The 17,149-nt window shown below is 40.1% G+C and overlaps 2 protein-coding genes across 2 annotated transcripts in view; both read left to right on the top strand.

Moving 5' to 3' along the window:
- Window positions 1–17,149, top strand: part of INPP5F (inositol polyphosphate-5-phosphatase F) — a 96,967-nt gene that overhangs the window by 73,782 nt on the left and 6,036 nt on the right. Inside the window, exons 12-16 of the mRNA XM_060098833.1 lie at window positions 571–691; window positions 2,255–2,383; window positions 8,103–8,220; window positions 10,372–10,570; window positions 16,723–16,794. Coding sequence (XP_059954816.1) covers window positions 571–691; window positions 2,255–2,383; window positions 8,103–8,220; window positions 10,372–10,570; window positions 16,723–16,794 — 639 coding nt within the window. The remainder of the gene's footprint in view (window positions 1–570; window positions 692–2,254; window positions 2,384–8,102; window positions 8,221–10,371; window positions 10,571–16,722; window positions 16,795–17,149) is intronic.
- LOC132489511 (vacuolar ATPase assembly integral membrane protein vma21-like) lies at window positions 14,580–15,118 on the top strand. Its single transcript, XM_060098389.1, has one exon. It carries the CDS (start codon window positions 14,644–14,646, stop codon window positions 14,983–14,985), a length of 342 nt encoding a protein of 113 aa, XP_059954372.1. The 5' UTR covers window positions 14,580–14,643; the 3' UTR covers window positions 14,986–15,118.

Below are 17,149 nucleotides of genomic sequence, written 5' to 3'. Positions count from 1 at the left end.
GACATTTAAAAATTATCAGAGAAGGAAGTTGATTCTTCAGGGGAGATGTAGGAAGAAGAAGTTGGCTTAAAGGACAGGAGAGAACATTTGATTAGTTTTTAAGGCCACAGGTGGCTAGAGAAGTTAGATGAGTGAGGCATGCTGCATGACTTCTCACTGGGTGATAGAATGAATTAGTTTGTTCAAGCTAATTTACATGCATTTCTACTTGAAGTCAAAAAGGAGGAACAGGAAGGTGTTTTAAAGTGCCTTCTGGTTTTAAATGTGTAGAAAAGCATGACTAGGGGTTGTGTCAGCTCTGCCTAGTAGTTGTGTGACTCAGGCAAGTCACCCTTTGTGTACCTGTTGTTTTTTTTCCCCAAAATGGGGATAGTATCTTCCTTGTTGAGTTATTGTGTAAATTAACAATAATGTCTACAAAGGTCTCAGTAATGCCTGCCACATAATAATATTCTAAGCAAATTGATAACCAATGTTGCTGTTGTTATTATTACACTTTGAAGAATTGTGGGTTTTGAAAACTTTAAGGTATTTCATATTGTAAAGTAATTCCATACTGTTTTTGAAAAGGGTTGATCAAGCTGGAGTAATATGTAAACAAGAAGGGATTTTTCGAGTTAATTGCATGGACTGCCTGGATCGCACCAATGTGGTCCAAGCTGCCATTGCACGAGTGGTCATGGAACAGCAGGTAATTTGGAGTCCCCTGGATTGTAAATATTCATTTTTAATTTTTTTTCACATGTAAACCAGTAACTAAAATCTTTGTTCCATAGAACATTTACAGCATGCAAACATCCTTGTTGCTTTAAAACCTGGAAAGTACAGCCTTTCCTAGAAATCAGTTGAATCAAGTGGCGTTTTCTTAAGTACTCATTTCAAAAATGTGAGGCCCAGCATTTAAAATTGTACTGGGTGGCACTGTGTAGTCATTTACCTTTTTCTCTCAGCTCCAAACACTCGCTTCTGTATTGGGGCATGGGGTCTGCACACCACCTTTCTGCTCAAACAGCTGGTTCCATGTCAGGCTCTGCCAATAGAGGGCATTAAAGGAAGACCATGAGGCTGGAGGAGGACAAGGGGACAAGTCCCTTCACCCATGTTATGTATTCCCATCATCAGCACCCTCTCTGTGGCTTTGGTTCCTTTGGCACCACAGAACCAGCCTCTTCCCTTTGTGCCCCAACCCTGCTGTTTCCTGGAGTCATTATATCTCTTATCTCAGTGTCCCCTTTTAGATCTTTCAGCCCTGTAACACCTGGGTAATGAATTCCCAAGGTTGACATTCCTAGCATGTTTTTTTCTCCTGATAGAACCTTGTGACTATCCTTTGGGGATGCCTTCTACTGTCACACTGAAGCAGCCAGGCTTTGGAGATCAAGCCCTGGCCCTAGCATATACAAGGTGTTGACCCCATGCAAAGAATTCAACCTCTCCAAACTTCTATCTCCTCATCTATAAATGGGGGTAATAAGAGTATTGATTGCATAGTATGGTTATGAGGAGTAAATGAGATAATTTATTTTTAAAAGCTTGGACTTCCCTGGTGGCGCCGTGGTTAAGAATCCACCTGCCACTGCAGGAGACACGGGTTTGAGCCCTGGTCCGGGAAGATCCCACATGCCACAGAGCAACTAAGCCCGTGTGCCACAACTATTGAGCCTGCGCTCTAGAGCCCACGTGCCACAACTACTGAAGCCCACATGCCTAGAGCTTGTGCTCTGCAACAAGAGAAGCCACTGCAGTGAGAAGCCCGCGCACCACAATGAAGAGTAGCCCCTGCTCACCACAAATAGAGAAAGCCCACGCTCAGCAACGAAGACCTAATGCAGCCAAAAATAAAATAAATTTATAAAAAAAAAAAAGCTCTTAGAATGTGGCACCAGACTTAACATTTATTGGGCACTTACTGCTCTGCTACTATTAATATTATTATTGTTTCTATATGATTTTTTGATGGTTAGTTTCACTTCATAGCCAAATTTAAAAGAAAGACAAAATATAATAGTATGAGTCTACACATTAAAAATTACAGCAAAACAGTATAATTTTTTTATTCTATTTATTCAGATGTAGCAATTCATAAAGCTATCTTTCAAGTGGTGCTTAACTTTGAAAAAGTCTGAAAACATCATTTTTTTATATTTAAGGGTCCTAAATTGTACATGCATATGCTTCCTTTCTCTGCAGTATACATTTTATGCTATAGTGTTCTGGCTTATATGCAGTTAATCTACCAATGTATTAATTTTAGCTGAAAAAATTAGGTGTGATGCCCCCAGAGCAGCCACTACCGGTGAAATGCAATCGAATTTATCAGATAATGTGGGCCAACAACGGTGACTCCATTAGCAGACAGTATGCTGGGACAGCTGCCCTGAAGGTAAGTACCTGCAGCCAGCATCTGTGGGTCATTATGTGGGACACAGGGTATAGTTTAAAACCAACTTGGTTTTGGAGAGAAAAGTACATGGGTTTCAGGTGGTAGGTGTATGTAGTTGACTCCTTTCTGGAATGTTTGGGTAAGGCAGGGGTCACACATTCAAATTCTACAGATGCCAGGTAATGTGACCCATTAGATTAAAGGGAGAGATGGGCTGTGTGGACCTGAGGAAGAGCATATGTTGTCTTAGGAAGGTGCTGTTCTGCTACTTCCTAATGGGGATGGAGGCCCAGTGTTGCTAGATCTCCCAGTTTTCAAGGGAGTTTGGAAAGTTGGAATTTTATGTATAACGGTTAAAACTTTATACAGACAAAATAAAACATGTCTCTGTTGGTGGGATTTGGGTCCCTGGTATAATTTGCCTCCTCTGAACTTGAATCCCAGCTCTGCCTCTTACTAGCTCTGTGACTATGGGCAAGTCACATAACTTCTCTGTGTCTGTCTCTTCATTTGTAAAACAGGAATAATACTAGGCCCACTTCAAAAATTTGGCATGGGATTATATGAGTTAATAACATGTTAGAGCTTAGACCATTCCCTGACACATAGTAAATGTTGAAGAAAAGTTTTATTATCTTTTGTGATTGTTATACATAAAGTCTTTTGCAGATCCCACCAAGCTGATCTTCACAGAATTTAATGTAAATCTAAACTGTAGTCACTGGTCACTAAATACTCCCTCTGTGGGCAATAGGAAGTGGTTGAATTAGCTTAAATTAGGTTTATGTTAATTTTCCTTCAAGGTAATAGTTCACCCCAGGATATTTATTACAACAAATTATACCATCAAGAGCTCAACAAGCATCAGATTATCCATCTTTTAGTTGGGTGATGAATGTCAAAAAGCTTTTTGTTAATTAAGGAAACTGAACTTTAGAAATCCTTGTGCAAGTTATTGTTTAAAGAGAAGTACTACTTATGCACTCAACGTCAGAGCACCTAAATATATAATGCAAATACTAATAAAACTAAAATGAGAAATGAACAGCATTACAATAATAGTAGGGGACTTTAACAGCCCACTCTCAACAATGGATAGATTATCCAGGCAGAAAATCAATAAAGAAACAACGAATTTGAACAACACTATAGAGCCTATGGACCTAACAGACATATACAGAACACTCCATCCACCAACAGTAGAATACACATTTTTCAGAAGCACAAATGAAACATTCTCCAGGATAGATTATGTTAGGCCACAAAACAAGTCTCAGCAACTTCAAGAAGATAGAAATTATATCAGGTATCTTTTCTGAGCACAGTGATATGAAACTAGAAATCAGTAACAGGAGGAAAATTGGAAAATTCACAAATATGTGGCAATTAACATACTCTTGAACAACAGATGGATCAAAGAAGAAATCAAAAGGGAAATCAAAAAATATCTTGAAACAAATTAAACTGGAAACACAACATACCAAAATTTATGGGATACAGTGAAAGCAGTTCTAAGAGGAAACTTTATAGCTATAAATGCCTATATTAAGAAAAAAGGAAGATGTCAACCTAACAATTAAACCTCAAGGAACTAGAAAAAGAAGAAACTAAGCCTAAAGTTGGCAAGAGGAAGGAAGTAATAAAGATTAGAACAGAAATAAGTGAAATAGAAAAACAATAGAAAAGATCAATAAAGTTAAGAATTGGCTGTTTTGAAGAGATAAACAAAATTGACAAACTCTTAGGCTAACCAAGGAAAAAAGAACTCAAAATTATAAATGAAAGAGATATTACAACTGATACCACAGAAATATATAGGATTATGAGACTACTATGAACAGGCGTATGCCAACAAATTGAACGATTTAGAGGAAATGGATTAATTCCTAGAAACATACAACCTACCAGACTGAATCATGAAGAAACAGAAAATCTGAATAGGCCAATGAGTAAGGAGATTGAATCAGTAATCAAAAAGCTCCCAACTAAGAAAAGCCCAGGACTAGGTGGTTTCACTGGTGAATTCTACAAACATTTAAAGAAGAATTAATACCAGTCCTTTTCAAACTCTTCTCAAAAAATAGAAGAGGGAACACTTCCAAACTGTTTCTATGAGGCCCTGATACATAAACTAGACAAAGACACAACAAGAAAACTCTGAGCCCATGTCCCTGATTATTATAGATACGAAAATTCTCAACAAAATACTAACAAACCAAATACAGCAGCTCATTAAAGGGGTCATATTCCATGAGGAAGAGGGACTTACCCCTGGTTCAGAATTTGAAAATCAATAAATGTGTTACACCACATCAATAGAATGAAAGATAAAAATTATAGGATCATCTCAATAGATGCAAAAAAAAAGCATTTGACAAAATTCAACATCCTTGCACCCAGTGGTGAAAACTGAAAGCTTTCCTCTCAGATCAGGAACAAGACAAAGGTGCTCACTTTCACCACTCCTATTCATCATAGTGCTGGAAGTCCTAGCCAGAGCAATCAGGCAAGAGAAAGAAAGAAAAAGCATCCAAATTGGTAGGGAAGAAGTAACATTGTCGTGATTTGCAGGTGGTGTGTTCTTATGCAGTTGACTTGGAACAACATGGGTTTGAATTACACGGGTCCACTTTATATGTGGATATATTTCAATTGTAAATACTACAATACTACACAGTCTGGTTGGTTGAATCCCTGGATGTGGAGGAAATGTGGATACAGAAAACCGACTATAAGTTATACAAAGATTAACCTCCACATTGTTAAAGGGTCAACCTTATATAGAAAATCCTAAAGACTCCACCAGAAAACTATTAGAACTAATAAATGAATTCAGTAAAGTTGCAGGATACAAAATCAACCTACCAAAATCTGTCGTTTCTATACACTAATTGAGATTATCTAAAAAAGAAAACAATCCCATTTACAGTAGCATCAAAAACAATAAAATAGTAAGGAATAAATTTAATCAAGAAGGTGAAAGATCTGTACACTAAAAACTGTAAGATGTTGATGAAAGAAATTGAAGGCACAAATAAATGGAAGATAGCCTAGGTTCATGGCTTGGAAAAATTAACATTAAAATATTATCCAGGGCTTCCCTGGTGGCGCAGTGGTTGAGAGTCCGCCTGCCGATGCAGGGGACATGGGTTCATGCTCCAGTCCAGGAAGATCCCACATGCTGCGGAGCGGCTAGGCCCGTGAGCCATGGCTGCTGAGCCTGCGCGTCCAGAGCCTGTGCTCTGCAACGGGAGAGGCCACAACAGTGAGAGGCCCTCGTACCGCAAAAAAAAAAAAAAAAAAAAAAAAATTACCCAAAGCCATCTCCAGATTCAATATAATCTCTATCAAAATTCCATTTTGATAGAAAATTGGCATTTTCTACAAAAAAAAAAAATCCTAAAATTCATGTGGAACCACAAGAGACCCCTAATAGCCAAAGCAATCCTGAGAAAGAACAAAACTGGAGATATCCCACTTCCTGATTTCAAACTATATCACAAAGCTGTAGTAATCAAAACATAGTACTGGCAGAAAAACAGGCACATAGACTAATGGAATAGAACCGAGAGCCCAGAAAAAAACTCACGCTATCAGTCAACTAATAATTTGACAAGGGAGCCAAGAATGCTCAATGGGGAAATGATAGTCTCTTCACTAATGCTGTTGGGAAACTGGATATTCATATGCAAAATAATTAAACTGGACCCCTATCTTACACCATTCACAAAAATTAACTCGAAATGGATTAAAGACTGTAAAACCTGAAACTTTAGTTTACTCCTACAAGAAAACATAGGGAAAGTTCCATGACATTGATCTTAGCAATGATTTTTTGGACATGACATCAAAAGCACAAGAAGAAAAGTAAAAATAAACAAGTGGGATTACATCCAAAAAAAAGAAGCTTTTGCATAGTAAAATAATCAACAAAATGAAAAGACAACCCATGGAATGGGAGAAAATATTTGCAAACCATATGTCTGAGAAAGGGTTAATATCCAAAATATGTAACGAAGTAATGCAACTCAATAGCAAAAAACAAATAATCTGATTTTACAATAGGCAAAGGACCTTAACAGCCATTTTTCCAAAGAAGATATACAGTTGGCCAACAGTTACATAAAAACGTGCTCAACATCAGTAATCATCAGGGAAATGCAAATCAAAACCACAGTGAGCTATCACCTCCTACCTGTTGGAATGGGTGTTATCTAAAAGACAGGAGATAACAAGGGAGAAAAGGTAACCCTTGTACATTGTTGGTGCGAATGTAAATTGGCATAGCCACTATGGAAAATGGTAAGGAAGTTCCTCAAAAAATTAAAAATGGAGTTACCATATGATCCAGCAATCTTATTTTATGAGTATATATCCAAAGAAAATGAAATCAGTATGTCACAGAAATACCTGTAACTCCTGTGTTCATTGTAGCACTATTCATAATAGTCAAGACCTGGAAACAACCTAAGTATCTGACGGTGGATGAATGGCTAAAGAAAATGTGTGTGTGTATATAAAATGTGTGTGTATATATATAATGGAATATTCAGCCATAAAAAAGAAGAAAATCCTGATATTTGCAGCAACATGGATGAACCTTGAGGACATTATGTTAAGTGAAATAAGGCAAACAGAGAAAGACAAATACTGCATGATCTCACTTATACATGGAATTTTAAAAAGTCAAACTCACAGAAACATTGAGTAGATTGGTGCTTACCAGAGGATGGGGAAAATGGGGAGATATTGGTCAAAGAGTACAAACTTTCAGTTATAAGTTCTGGGGATCTAACGTACAGCATGGTGACTATAGTTAACAGTACTATATATATATATATACACACATATATCCAATCATCACATTGTACACCTTAAACTTATACAATGGTTCTTGTCAATTATACAAAGCTGGAAAAAAAAGAGGAACACTTTTTTCCTTTGATATTAAATTCTTTGGATGCAGCATTCATGCCTCTCTCTTCTATAATAGATTCATGTTGCTAAATTAATATTTCCTGTGAATGACCTAATTGGCAACGTGTTCTTCCTAAATTGTCAATTTTAGGACCAGGCTTGTTTCCAAGATTGCCTTGGATAGAAATAGTGGGGTTGGGATGGGGGAGAAAGAGACTATGCTTTCCTTGCCTTAAGTTTAAGTCACTACCTCTCTAGGGACTTGCTCTGACACCTTTGTTGTGAAAACCAAGAGAAACAAAACAATTAAATCTTCATTGGATCATTCTACAGGGATTGTAATGTGCAGCAAGGTATGGAAACCTCTGCTCTCTCTATATGTACACACAACCACACATGCAGGTTAAATTCCATTATAATAAGCTCTAGGGAACTGTCTACATTTTCCCACATCAGAAATTTATGTGTTTTGAATAGCATACCAGTTGGAGGTTTAAAAATCTTTTTGTTGTTTTGTTTATTATATAATAAGTTTTGATCTGTAAATTTTAGATATTCTACAGATTGCCAAGAATGGCTTTACCTTAAGGCACAATCTAACTGTGGAGACTTTATGCCACCAATAGCATGTTTAATTGTTTGACATGCTTGGATCTGCGTCAAATACTAGTAGATATTTTAATTACATTATTTGGAAATTATAAAGCCGTATAGAATTCCAGTCTTGAATCAAAAGCCCATATTGACTTCAGGAACATTTTTGTTCTTGAATAAATTGTTAAAGTGACTTTTTCCTTGACAGGGTGACTTTACAAGGACAGGAGAAAGAAAGTTAGCAGGAGTTATGAAAGATGGTGTTAACTCGGCAAATAGGTATTACCTGAATCGATTTAAGGATGCTTATAGGCAAGCCGTTATAGGTAAGGAACATAAATGCCTTTCTCCTCTCTCAAATTTGTTCTTCTTTCTGTGCCTAACCTTTTACAGTAACCAACTTCATTAACATAGTTCATATGTTGTATAATATATTTGTGTCTCTGTGTTGAACATCTTATCCAACAAATCAAATTTTTACAAGATTAGAATTTTTAAAAAATATTTTATTTATTTATTTGGCTGCATTGGGTCTTAGTTGCAGCATGTGGGACCTTCGTTGCGGCATGCAGGATCTTTCGTTGCGGTGCACGGGCTTCTCTAGTTGCGGCACACAGGCTTCTCTCTAGTTGCAGTGTGCGGGCTAAGTAGTTGTGGCGTGCAGGCTTAGTTGCCCCATGGCATGTGGGATCTTAGTTCCCCCACCAGTGATTGAACCCACATCCCCTGCACTGGGAGGCGGATTCTTTTTTTTTTAAAATATTTATTTGTTTGTTTGTTTTGGTTGCACTGGGTCTTAGTTGTGGCAGGTGGGCTCCTTAGTTGTGGCTTGCAGGCTCCTTAGTTGCAGCAGATGGGCTCCTTAGTTGCGGCTCGCTGGCTCCTTAGTTGCAGCATGCAGACTCCTTAGTTGTGGAATGCGAACTCTTAGTTGTGGCATGCATATGGGATCTAGTTCCCTGACAGGGATCGAACCCAGGCCCCCTGCATTGGAAATATGTAGTCTTATCCACTGCGCCACCAGGGAAGTCCCTGGAAGGCGGATTCTTAACCACTGGACCACCAGGGAAGTCCCTACAAGATTAGAATTTGACAAATTTTTTAGGCTGGAGCAGCAAAAGAAACTGCTCATTTCCATACGTATTTGTCAATTTGTTATTCATGTAACAGAAGGCAGGGTTGAGTTGAGGCTCCTGGAGTATGGAATAAGGTGCCCTAAAACCTCATCAACTAAGAACTCCATATTCTATTTGTTTTTCCATTACTCAAGGCTGAGAGAGAAAAACGAGATGATTTTCTTTCTTCGTATAATGTTTATCATGTGTTCTTGCTATGGACAAATATAGCATCCTTTCTTATAAGCATGATTTAACAGGGTATTAGGGTATCAGATTTAGAGATTATTCTAACCAATTCCTATCACTATTTAAGAAAAGAAATGGAGGGTAGATTGCCCAGTGGAATTCATGCCTTGGCATATTTTAACTTTAATTTTCATGAAAGTATCACCTTTTAGGATTAAAGTAAATGTACAGTATTCTGGATTAGAATCAAATGTAACAGCTTGTCATATGGTCTCTAAGAATATTTTTTAAATCCTATTTTTTTAACCTGATTATTTATTATACATGAAATAGTAGGGCCTATGCATAGGCAATTTAGGAATTTGAGAAGTCTGGTGTAATTAAGTTTGGTTAATTTGCCACACATAGGGTGCATGCTGATAGGAAAATTGGATTTTAGCAGCTTATTCAGGAAAAATAAGATACCTTTCTTTCTGTTGCTTGATTTAGCGCCTCAGTTATGTTTTTGAGGAGGCATGTTCTGTTCCTCTCTCATTTTGACGATCAGTCGCATCAGCTTCATCCTAACCCTGAAGCTGGATCTTTTCAAGTTTAAGAGAGAGGGGCCAGTAGCAGTCTGGGCTTACTGCTTCCCTGTAAAGGGTCAGTGGTTGGCAGATCTCTCCCAGAAGCCTCCTCCAGTCTTACAGTCCCAAACAAGCACAGGGAATGGTAGTACGATGATTTTGTTAAGCCTTGAGCTGCGTGCTGTACCAGGAAGAAGTTAGCTTGTCTCTTCAGTTCCTTTGCCCATTTTAAAACTGGCTTATTTGTCTTTTTATTATTGAGTTGTTGGAATTCTTTATATAGTCTTGGATACAGGTCCCTGATCAGATAGATGATTTTTAAATATTCGCTCCTATTCTGTGTGTTGCCTTTTAATTTTCATGACATTGTCCTTTGAGACACAAAAGTTTTTAATTTTGATGGTGTCCAGTTTGACTATGTTTTTTCTTTTGTGGCTTGTGATTTTAGTTTCATATCTAAAAAAACCATGCCTAGTCCAGGGTCACAAAGATTTATGCCTATGTTTTTTAATGAGTCTTATTATTTTAGGTCTTATATTCTCTTTTGCTTTTTAAAAATGCATTAGTAAACTAAGAAGATGATAGATATTAACACTTTCTACTCTAGATTTGATGCAAGGCATTCCAGTGACAGAAGATCTTTATTCCATATTTACCAAGGAGAAAGAGCATGAAGCTTTGCATAAGGAAAATCAGAGAAGCCACCAGGAACTAATTAGTCAACTCTTACAAAGTTACATGAAGTTACTGCTGCCTGATAATGAAAAGTTCCATGGGGGCTGGGCCCTCATTGACTGTGACCCCAGGTGAGTTGGAGTGGTGTCCTGGTAACTAACGTGCTTTCTTTTAAACTTTTTTTTTTTTTTTTTTTTTTTGCGGTACGCGGGCCTCTCACTGCTGTGGCCTCTCCCGTTGCGGAGCACAGGCTCCGGACGCGCAGGCTCACCGGCCATGGCTCACGGGCCTAGCCGCTCCGCGGCATGTGGGATCTTCCCGGACCAGGGCACGAACCCGTGTCCCCTGCATCGGCATGCGGACTCTCAACCACTGCGCCACCAGGGAAGCCCTAACGTGCTTTCTGATGTTGTTAAGTTGTCCTAATTATTGCTAGCAATTGCCTGTAGAGCTGTGAGCATGGATGCGTATAGTTCATGGCAGTTCTCAAACACACGGCTGGCAAGGCAAGCTACGGCACTCACCTTGGCCGTAAAACTAAGGGGGCACTAGCAATATTTGATTTTTTAAAAACCCAAATTGTGAAACTACAGTTCAAAGCTTGTTTCGTGAGTTCTCCCCTGCCCCCAACCCCACTCCATGCCCCAGAATCTAGGTTTATTGTATTAATGCACAAAACTGAGTGTACCAAGAGGTTTAATGATGCTAGTTACTTTGGGTTGTAAAGTGGTCCTGGTCTTTCATAAAATAAATAGGGCAACTAATACTTAACGTTCTTTTTTAAACAAAAACCATCCAGTTTCAAGTGGTTCTTTAAAATAATCAACTGAACGGCAGGATCCAAATTTATCCACCAGATTGAATGCTTGCTTTCAGGCTAAAATCTAAAATTACAATTTTCAATATTACGAATCAGAAACACTTCAGAAAATTCTAGACCAAGCTCTGAGAATAAAAGGCTCTATTTAGATTTTATTTTACATTTCATATGTTTTTAATAAAAGGGGCATAAAATAAGCTTGAAAGAACAGTAGGACGCAAGGTAGTATACATATATTAAAATGAACGAAAGGCAACATTGACTGTAGGTTCATAGGGAAACCTTCCATGACTTTAATTCCACGGATTATTTCGCTTTGATAGTTAGTATTATATGTATGGATGCAATTTTTGGACTCTTAAAAGATGAGGTTTTCCTCACACACAACTTAGCAGAAAATTTCTGTGCTATAAGCCATTTGGTAAAAAATTTTTATTCATGTACGTTACTTGTTGTTTTTAAAATAGCAGTCCAACTTAATGCAGCATGAAACAAACAAAAACTCCCCAAAGGTAGTACTTTTAATTCCCATTCAGAAATAACTGCAGGTATCACATCTGCATTTTGCTTGAGTTTTAACTTTGCACTTCACTTTTTTGAAGGTGTCGTGATTGTCAATATCGTTTTCCTTAGATCAAGTGGGTTTTTTAAAAAATTATTTTTATTTTTGGCTGCGTTTGGTCTTCGTTGCTGCCTGCAGGCTTTTCTCTAGTTGCAGCAAGCGGGCGCTACTCTTCATTGCAGTGTGCAGGCTTCTCATTGGGTGCCTTCTCTTGTTGCAGAGCGCAGGCTCTAGGCACGCGGGCTTCAGAAGTTGTGCCTCACGGGCTCTAGAGCGCAGGCTCAGTAGTTGTGGCGCACGGACTTAGTTGCTTTGGGGCATGTGGGATCTTCCCGGACCAGGGCTCAAACCCGTGTCCCCTGCATTGGCAGGCGGATTCTTAACCACTGAGTCACCAGGGAAGTCCCAAGAACTGTCCTTCTTATTAGAGATACTTTGTGGTTATCATCCTTTCTAACACTGCTAAGATTTCTTTACATTTGCTACTGGTATTTATCTTCATTTGCAAGGCTTAAAGATTTTCCAGATGGTGGATAGTTTTCCCTTTATCTTGAAGGGAGATGTTTGGAAACCTGCTCTTTGGCTCTCTGAGTTTGCTATAGAGCCTTTGTACAGTCTGTCTACTGAGGCAGAGATGTGGACCCAGAACAGGCAGCCCCTGGTGGAGGACAGCAAGAGGTAGCTCTGGGAATGGCTTTGGGGGCTCAGGTCCCCAGACAGCCAGCGGTGAGTTCAGCCCCTTGGGCTTGGAGGCTTCAGCAGTCAGCACCTGTCTGCCTCAGGCTGTGTGTGTGGTTTTTAAAAACACCTTTATCAAGATGTTATTCATATAGCATACAATTCGCCCATTTAAAGCGTACAATTCAGTGGCTTTTAGAATATTCACAGAGTTGTGCAACCATCACTTTGGTCAGTTTTAGAACATTTTTATCACCACAAAGAGAATCCGCATACTCTATCCCCACCCTTACCCCCTAAGCAACCACTAATCTATTGATACTTCTATCTCTCTGGACTCGTGTATTCTGGACACTTTATATAAATGTAATCATGTAATATGTGGCCTTTGTGACTTGGCTTCATTCACTTAGCATGTTTTCATGGCTTATGGGCGTTGTGGCATGTATCAGAACTTCATTACTTTTCATCGCTGAATAGTATTTCATTGTATGGATAGACTGCATTTTGTTTATTCACTCTTCCTTTGGGCATTTATGTTTCCACCTTCTGGCTATTCTGTTGTAAATAGTGATGCTGTGAATACTCACGTACAAGTTTTTGTTTGCGCACCTGTTTTTCTTTTGAGTGTATACCTAGGAGGGGAAATTGCCAGGCCATATATAATTCAATGCGTAACTTTTGAGAAACCACCAAACTATTTTCCGCAGTGGATGCACCATTTTACATTCCTACCAGATATGTAGGAGGGTTCCAGTTTTTCCATGTCCTCACCAACACTTTTTTTCCATGGTTTTTTATTGTAGTCATCCTAGGGGGTGTGAAGTAGTATCACACTGTGGTTTTGATTTGTATTTCCCTAGTGACACATGATGTTGAGCATTTTTTTTTTTCTTGTGCTTGGTGGGCATTTGTATGTCTTCCTTAGAAAAATGTCTATTCAGATCCTTTGCTCATTTAAAAAATTGGGCTGTGTGTCTTCTTGGTGAATTGGGCTACATGTTTTTGTAAAGTTTTGCAGGAACCAGGGCTGGGATTAGGGTGAGGCAAGTGAGACAGGGTTGTACAGGTTGCAGGGTCAGATCCTATCTTTATTTGAAATGTTGATGTTTTGTTTATCATGATATGTTTGCATTAATTTTGATTTTTAAAAAATAGTGCACTAAAAACTTACCTTGATGGCTGAGTTTTTTTAGCATCCCCTTAAATTTTGCGCCAGGGACCAGTGCCTCACTCACTTCACTGCAATCACCGCCCTGTTTAGATACCTGGCAGAAAAAGTTACAAATGCTCCGTCCTGCGCCGCTCAGCAAGAATGGCTGCTGTTCCCTTTTTCTTTACCTCCCAGCACCCCAGCTGGAACTGTCCAGCACAGCTTTGTGCCGTTTGCTTGGTTTCTGCCCTCCTTCGTGCTTACCCGGTGCCCACCCCCGGCCCCGAGCCTTTTTCTGTTAAACACGGAGCACTGCTCAGTTTGTTCCCCGCGGACAGCCCCTGGCGCATACAGATCAGACCTCTCGGGCTGTTCTGTGTCCTTTCCCTTCCAAGCGGCCACAGCGGCTGCAAGGAAAGCTGACTTGAATGACAGTCGATAAACGCCGGCTGGCGCGCTGCGGCCGGGGGAGGAATCCTTAATGTGACGGGAAATCGGCGGTACCGTCCAGGTGCCCTTCAGCATCAGCACAAAGCCAACTCTTTATTTTGTCCCACTTGGACTCACTTTTTCTTTCACCGAGAGCATATGACCACTTGTACCCGCGTTAGTGGGCTAGTGAGGCGCGCTGCAGCCCGCCCACTAGCAGCCCTCCGGCCAGCAGGGATGGCCCTTTGCAAAGGCGTGCGTGCGCTCTCACGGGAGCCAGGCTGGGGGACCAGAGCCCGCGGCCACCTCGGCGCCCCTCTCCGGCGGCCCGGGAACCCACCCTCCTCGCGGCGAGGGCGGTGCCGGACCGGCCGCGCCTGCGCACTGGGCGCGCGCTGCGGCGGAGGCGGGCGGCGGAAGTGGGCTGAGATTCTGGGCGTGACCCGGCACGGCCGCGCTGCGGTTGCCGCAGTCAGCGCAGTCGCTGCAGGTGTTATTATCTCTGCTGCCAGCGGCTCTGACAGCTTCGACTCGTGGACGGACGGACGGACAGACTGACGGGATGCCGCGCTCCCACCGGCCTCCTCCGACCACCCAGCGGCAGGCGAATGCCACGGGCAGTGCCGCCGGCAACGCCGCCGAGCCCAAGCCCGAAGGCGGCAGCCTGGCGATGACTTTCAAGATTTTTCTCCTTTTTGCAGGACTTATGGTTAAAGTTCCCGTGGGGTTGTATTTTTCCTGTAAATTACTGCTTTTTCAAAGCCTCCTGTTAATGTCACCTGATGACAGTGGCTTTTACGCGACCATTGTCGCGGTGGTGGGGCTGCATGTGGTGCTGGCGGTGTTCGTGTTCATCGTGTGGAAGGAGGGGATGCCTGACTGGTGGGAAGAGAAAAGCGAGTAGCACAGCGCCCGCTTCCCAGCTGCAGGCGCGGGGGCGGGGAGCCCTGAAACGGGGTTTCTTGTTTTTCTTGTCCGTGTTTAAAAAAAAAAAAAAAGTGTGGGTTTTCTGTTTTCTGAGTTTTTTTTCTGTTTAAGTGGGGCGGAGGGTGGCGGGGAGGGAAATTAAGTATTTACTGCAGCTTATACGTCGATAAAAATGCGGGGGGTGGGGGGTGGCTGACATTTTTCTCGACTGCCTGTCACGTGCCAAGTGCTTTTCGTCCGGACAGGATGCTTTTGACCGAGATCATGTTTGACCGATGTAAATATTAGTGTCAAAATAGAAGCTAAGATTAAGTAACACTAATTAGTAGGGTTAGAATTTATTTCATATTACAGTACGTGTCGTGACGTAATTTTTATAGCTTGGCTCAAGCGACAATTTTAAGAGTGCACGTAAGTAGCAACGCGCACAACTCAATTACGTTTTCCGTCATTAGTCTGTGTTCTTCTCAGTGAGCCTGCCCAAATCATAGAATTTATGTTTTTTTCTTTACCGTTGGTTGGTTGGTTGGTTATTGCTCATATTTTGGAACTGTGTATTCATTGGGTTCTGGCTTCTGAACTAATTAGTTGTATTTTGGGGGCACATTTTTGGTGAAAATTGAGGTCCGTTTGTTATTTTAGATTAAGACTGTTAGAGTTAACGCTGCAGCAACGTGCTGCCGAGGTAAAATCCTGCACTTGAAGATCTTGGTGAAGTCGTCTCTGCAGTACGTTAAACAGTGACCTCATTCTTACGCAGATTATGTACGTGACTTAAATTCCATCTAGAAGTGATTTTTTCTCCCGCCTGTTTTCCATTTGTTTTTCAGTAGCATTTGGTAAGCCTTTGCAAATAGCTATGAAATTCTAAGGCAGAAATATCCACTCCAACAGTGGAATTTTGAGAAACAGTATAAGAGGTGTGGATTAATTTCACGTTTTGATTGGAAAAGCTGTTTTAATAGTAGATGAAAGTTTGAGTTTGGATTCTGCCCGTGTTATCTGTTGACTATGTGTAGATTTTCTGTGTTGACCTTTTTAAAAAAATTAGTATTTGGTTTAATGGTTAATCCCTTATTCTGATACTTGATTTTAGAGTGGAAATAAAATATGGCAAAATGGACTTAGAATAAAGAAATGTTTACTTATTCCTTAAAAAGCTGAGTAAATCTGTAGTAAGAAAAATGCAAAGTAGTTTGGGCTGGGTTCCATTTTTGCACATAAACATTACGTTTATGTAAAGTTCTTTCAACGGATGCATTCTACATGAGTGTAAAAATACCCTAAATGTGCAGTGTCATTTTGAAGGTTAGGTCATGTGAGATGACCTGGACCATTTCTCTTTTCTCAGCCTCACATTTTCCTTTCTTTCCAACCCTTACCCCCTCTACCATCATCCAATCCCCCGCCCCCATTATCTCATTTCCCCTGAGCGCTCTCTCCTCCTTGGCTACCTCTCTGAGAAGGGACCTCTTCTCAGCTCCAGTCCTTTCCTTCACCTACCCCACCTTACTCAACTGGGTTCCTGGTTTTTCGGTTTAAAATTTCCAGATGGATAGATTGTATATATTTAACTGAGGAAGTAGGACTCATTGATTACTTGATTTTTCCCCCCACCCCAGCCCCTCCAATCTTTTATCATAAGTGCATCTGCTGTAGAAAAAAAGGTAAATGAAAGCAAAAATATTTAATTCCCTGTGTCATGTTTGTTTAGCCTCATTGATGCTACTCACAGAGATGTGGATGTGCTGTTACTGCTTTCTAACTCCGCCTACTACGTGGCCTAGTAAGTTGCTTATTGATTTAAAGCTTTTACTTTTTTTTTTAATGCGAGTAAATTTCCTTTTGAGAATCTGTAACAAAAAAAGAATCTAGTTTTGTTATGTATATTAAGAAATTTCACTGAACCCCTTTACCTTACATAATTGTTACATCACTGACTTCAGTTTGAAAATGTGCTTTATAATCAGTGTTATATAAGTGTTCTTTTAGTATTATTTCCTATAGATCTCAAGTTTTGATGTATTCCACATATTTTTATTGTGAATGAATGACCATATAGCATTGTTTTTTATTACTATACCTTAGTTAAACGTTTCCCCACTGTTAGGCATTAAAATACTCCCATCTTTTTTGCTATT

The sequence above is a fragment of the Mesoplodon densirostris genome, chromosome 1, assembly GCF_025265405.1.
Source record: "Mesoplodon densirostris isolate mMesDen1 chromosome 1, mMesDen1 primary haplotype, whole genome shotgun sequence".
In the NCBI taxonomy this organism is placed as follows: domain Eukaryota; kingdom Metazoa; phylum Chordata; class Mammalia; order Artiodactyla; family Ziphiidae; genus Mesoplodon; species Mesoplodon densirostris.
This window is presented reverse-complemented; position numbering and strand designations above follow the sequence as displayed.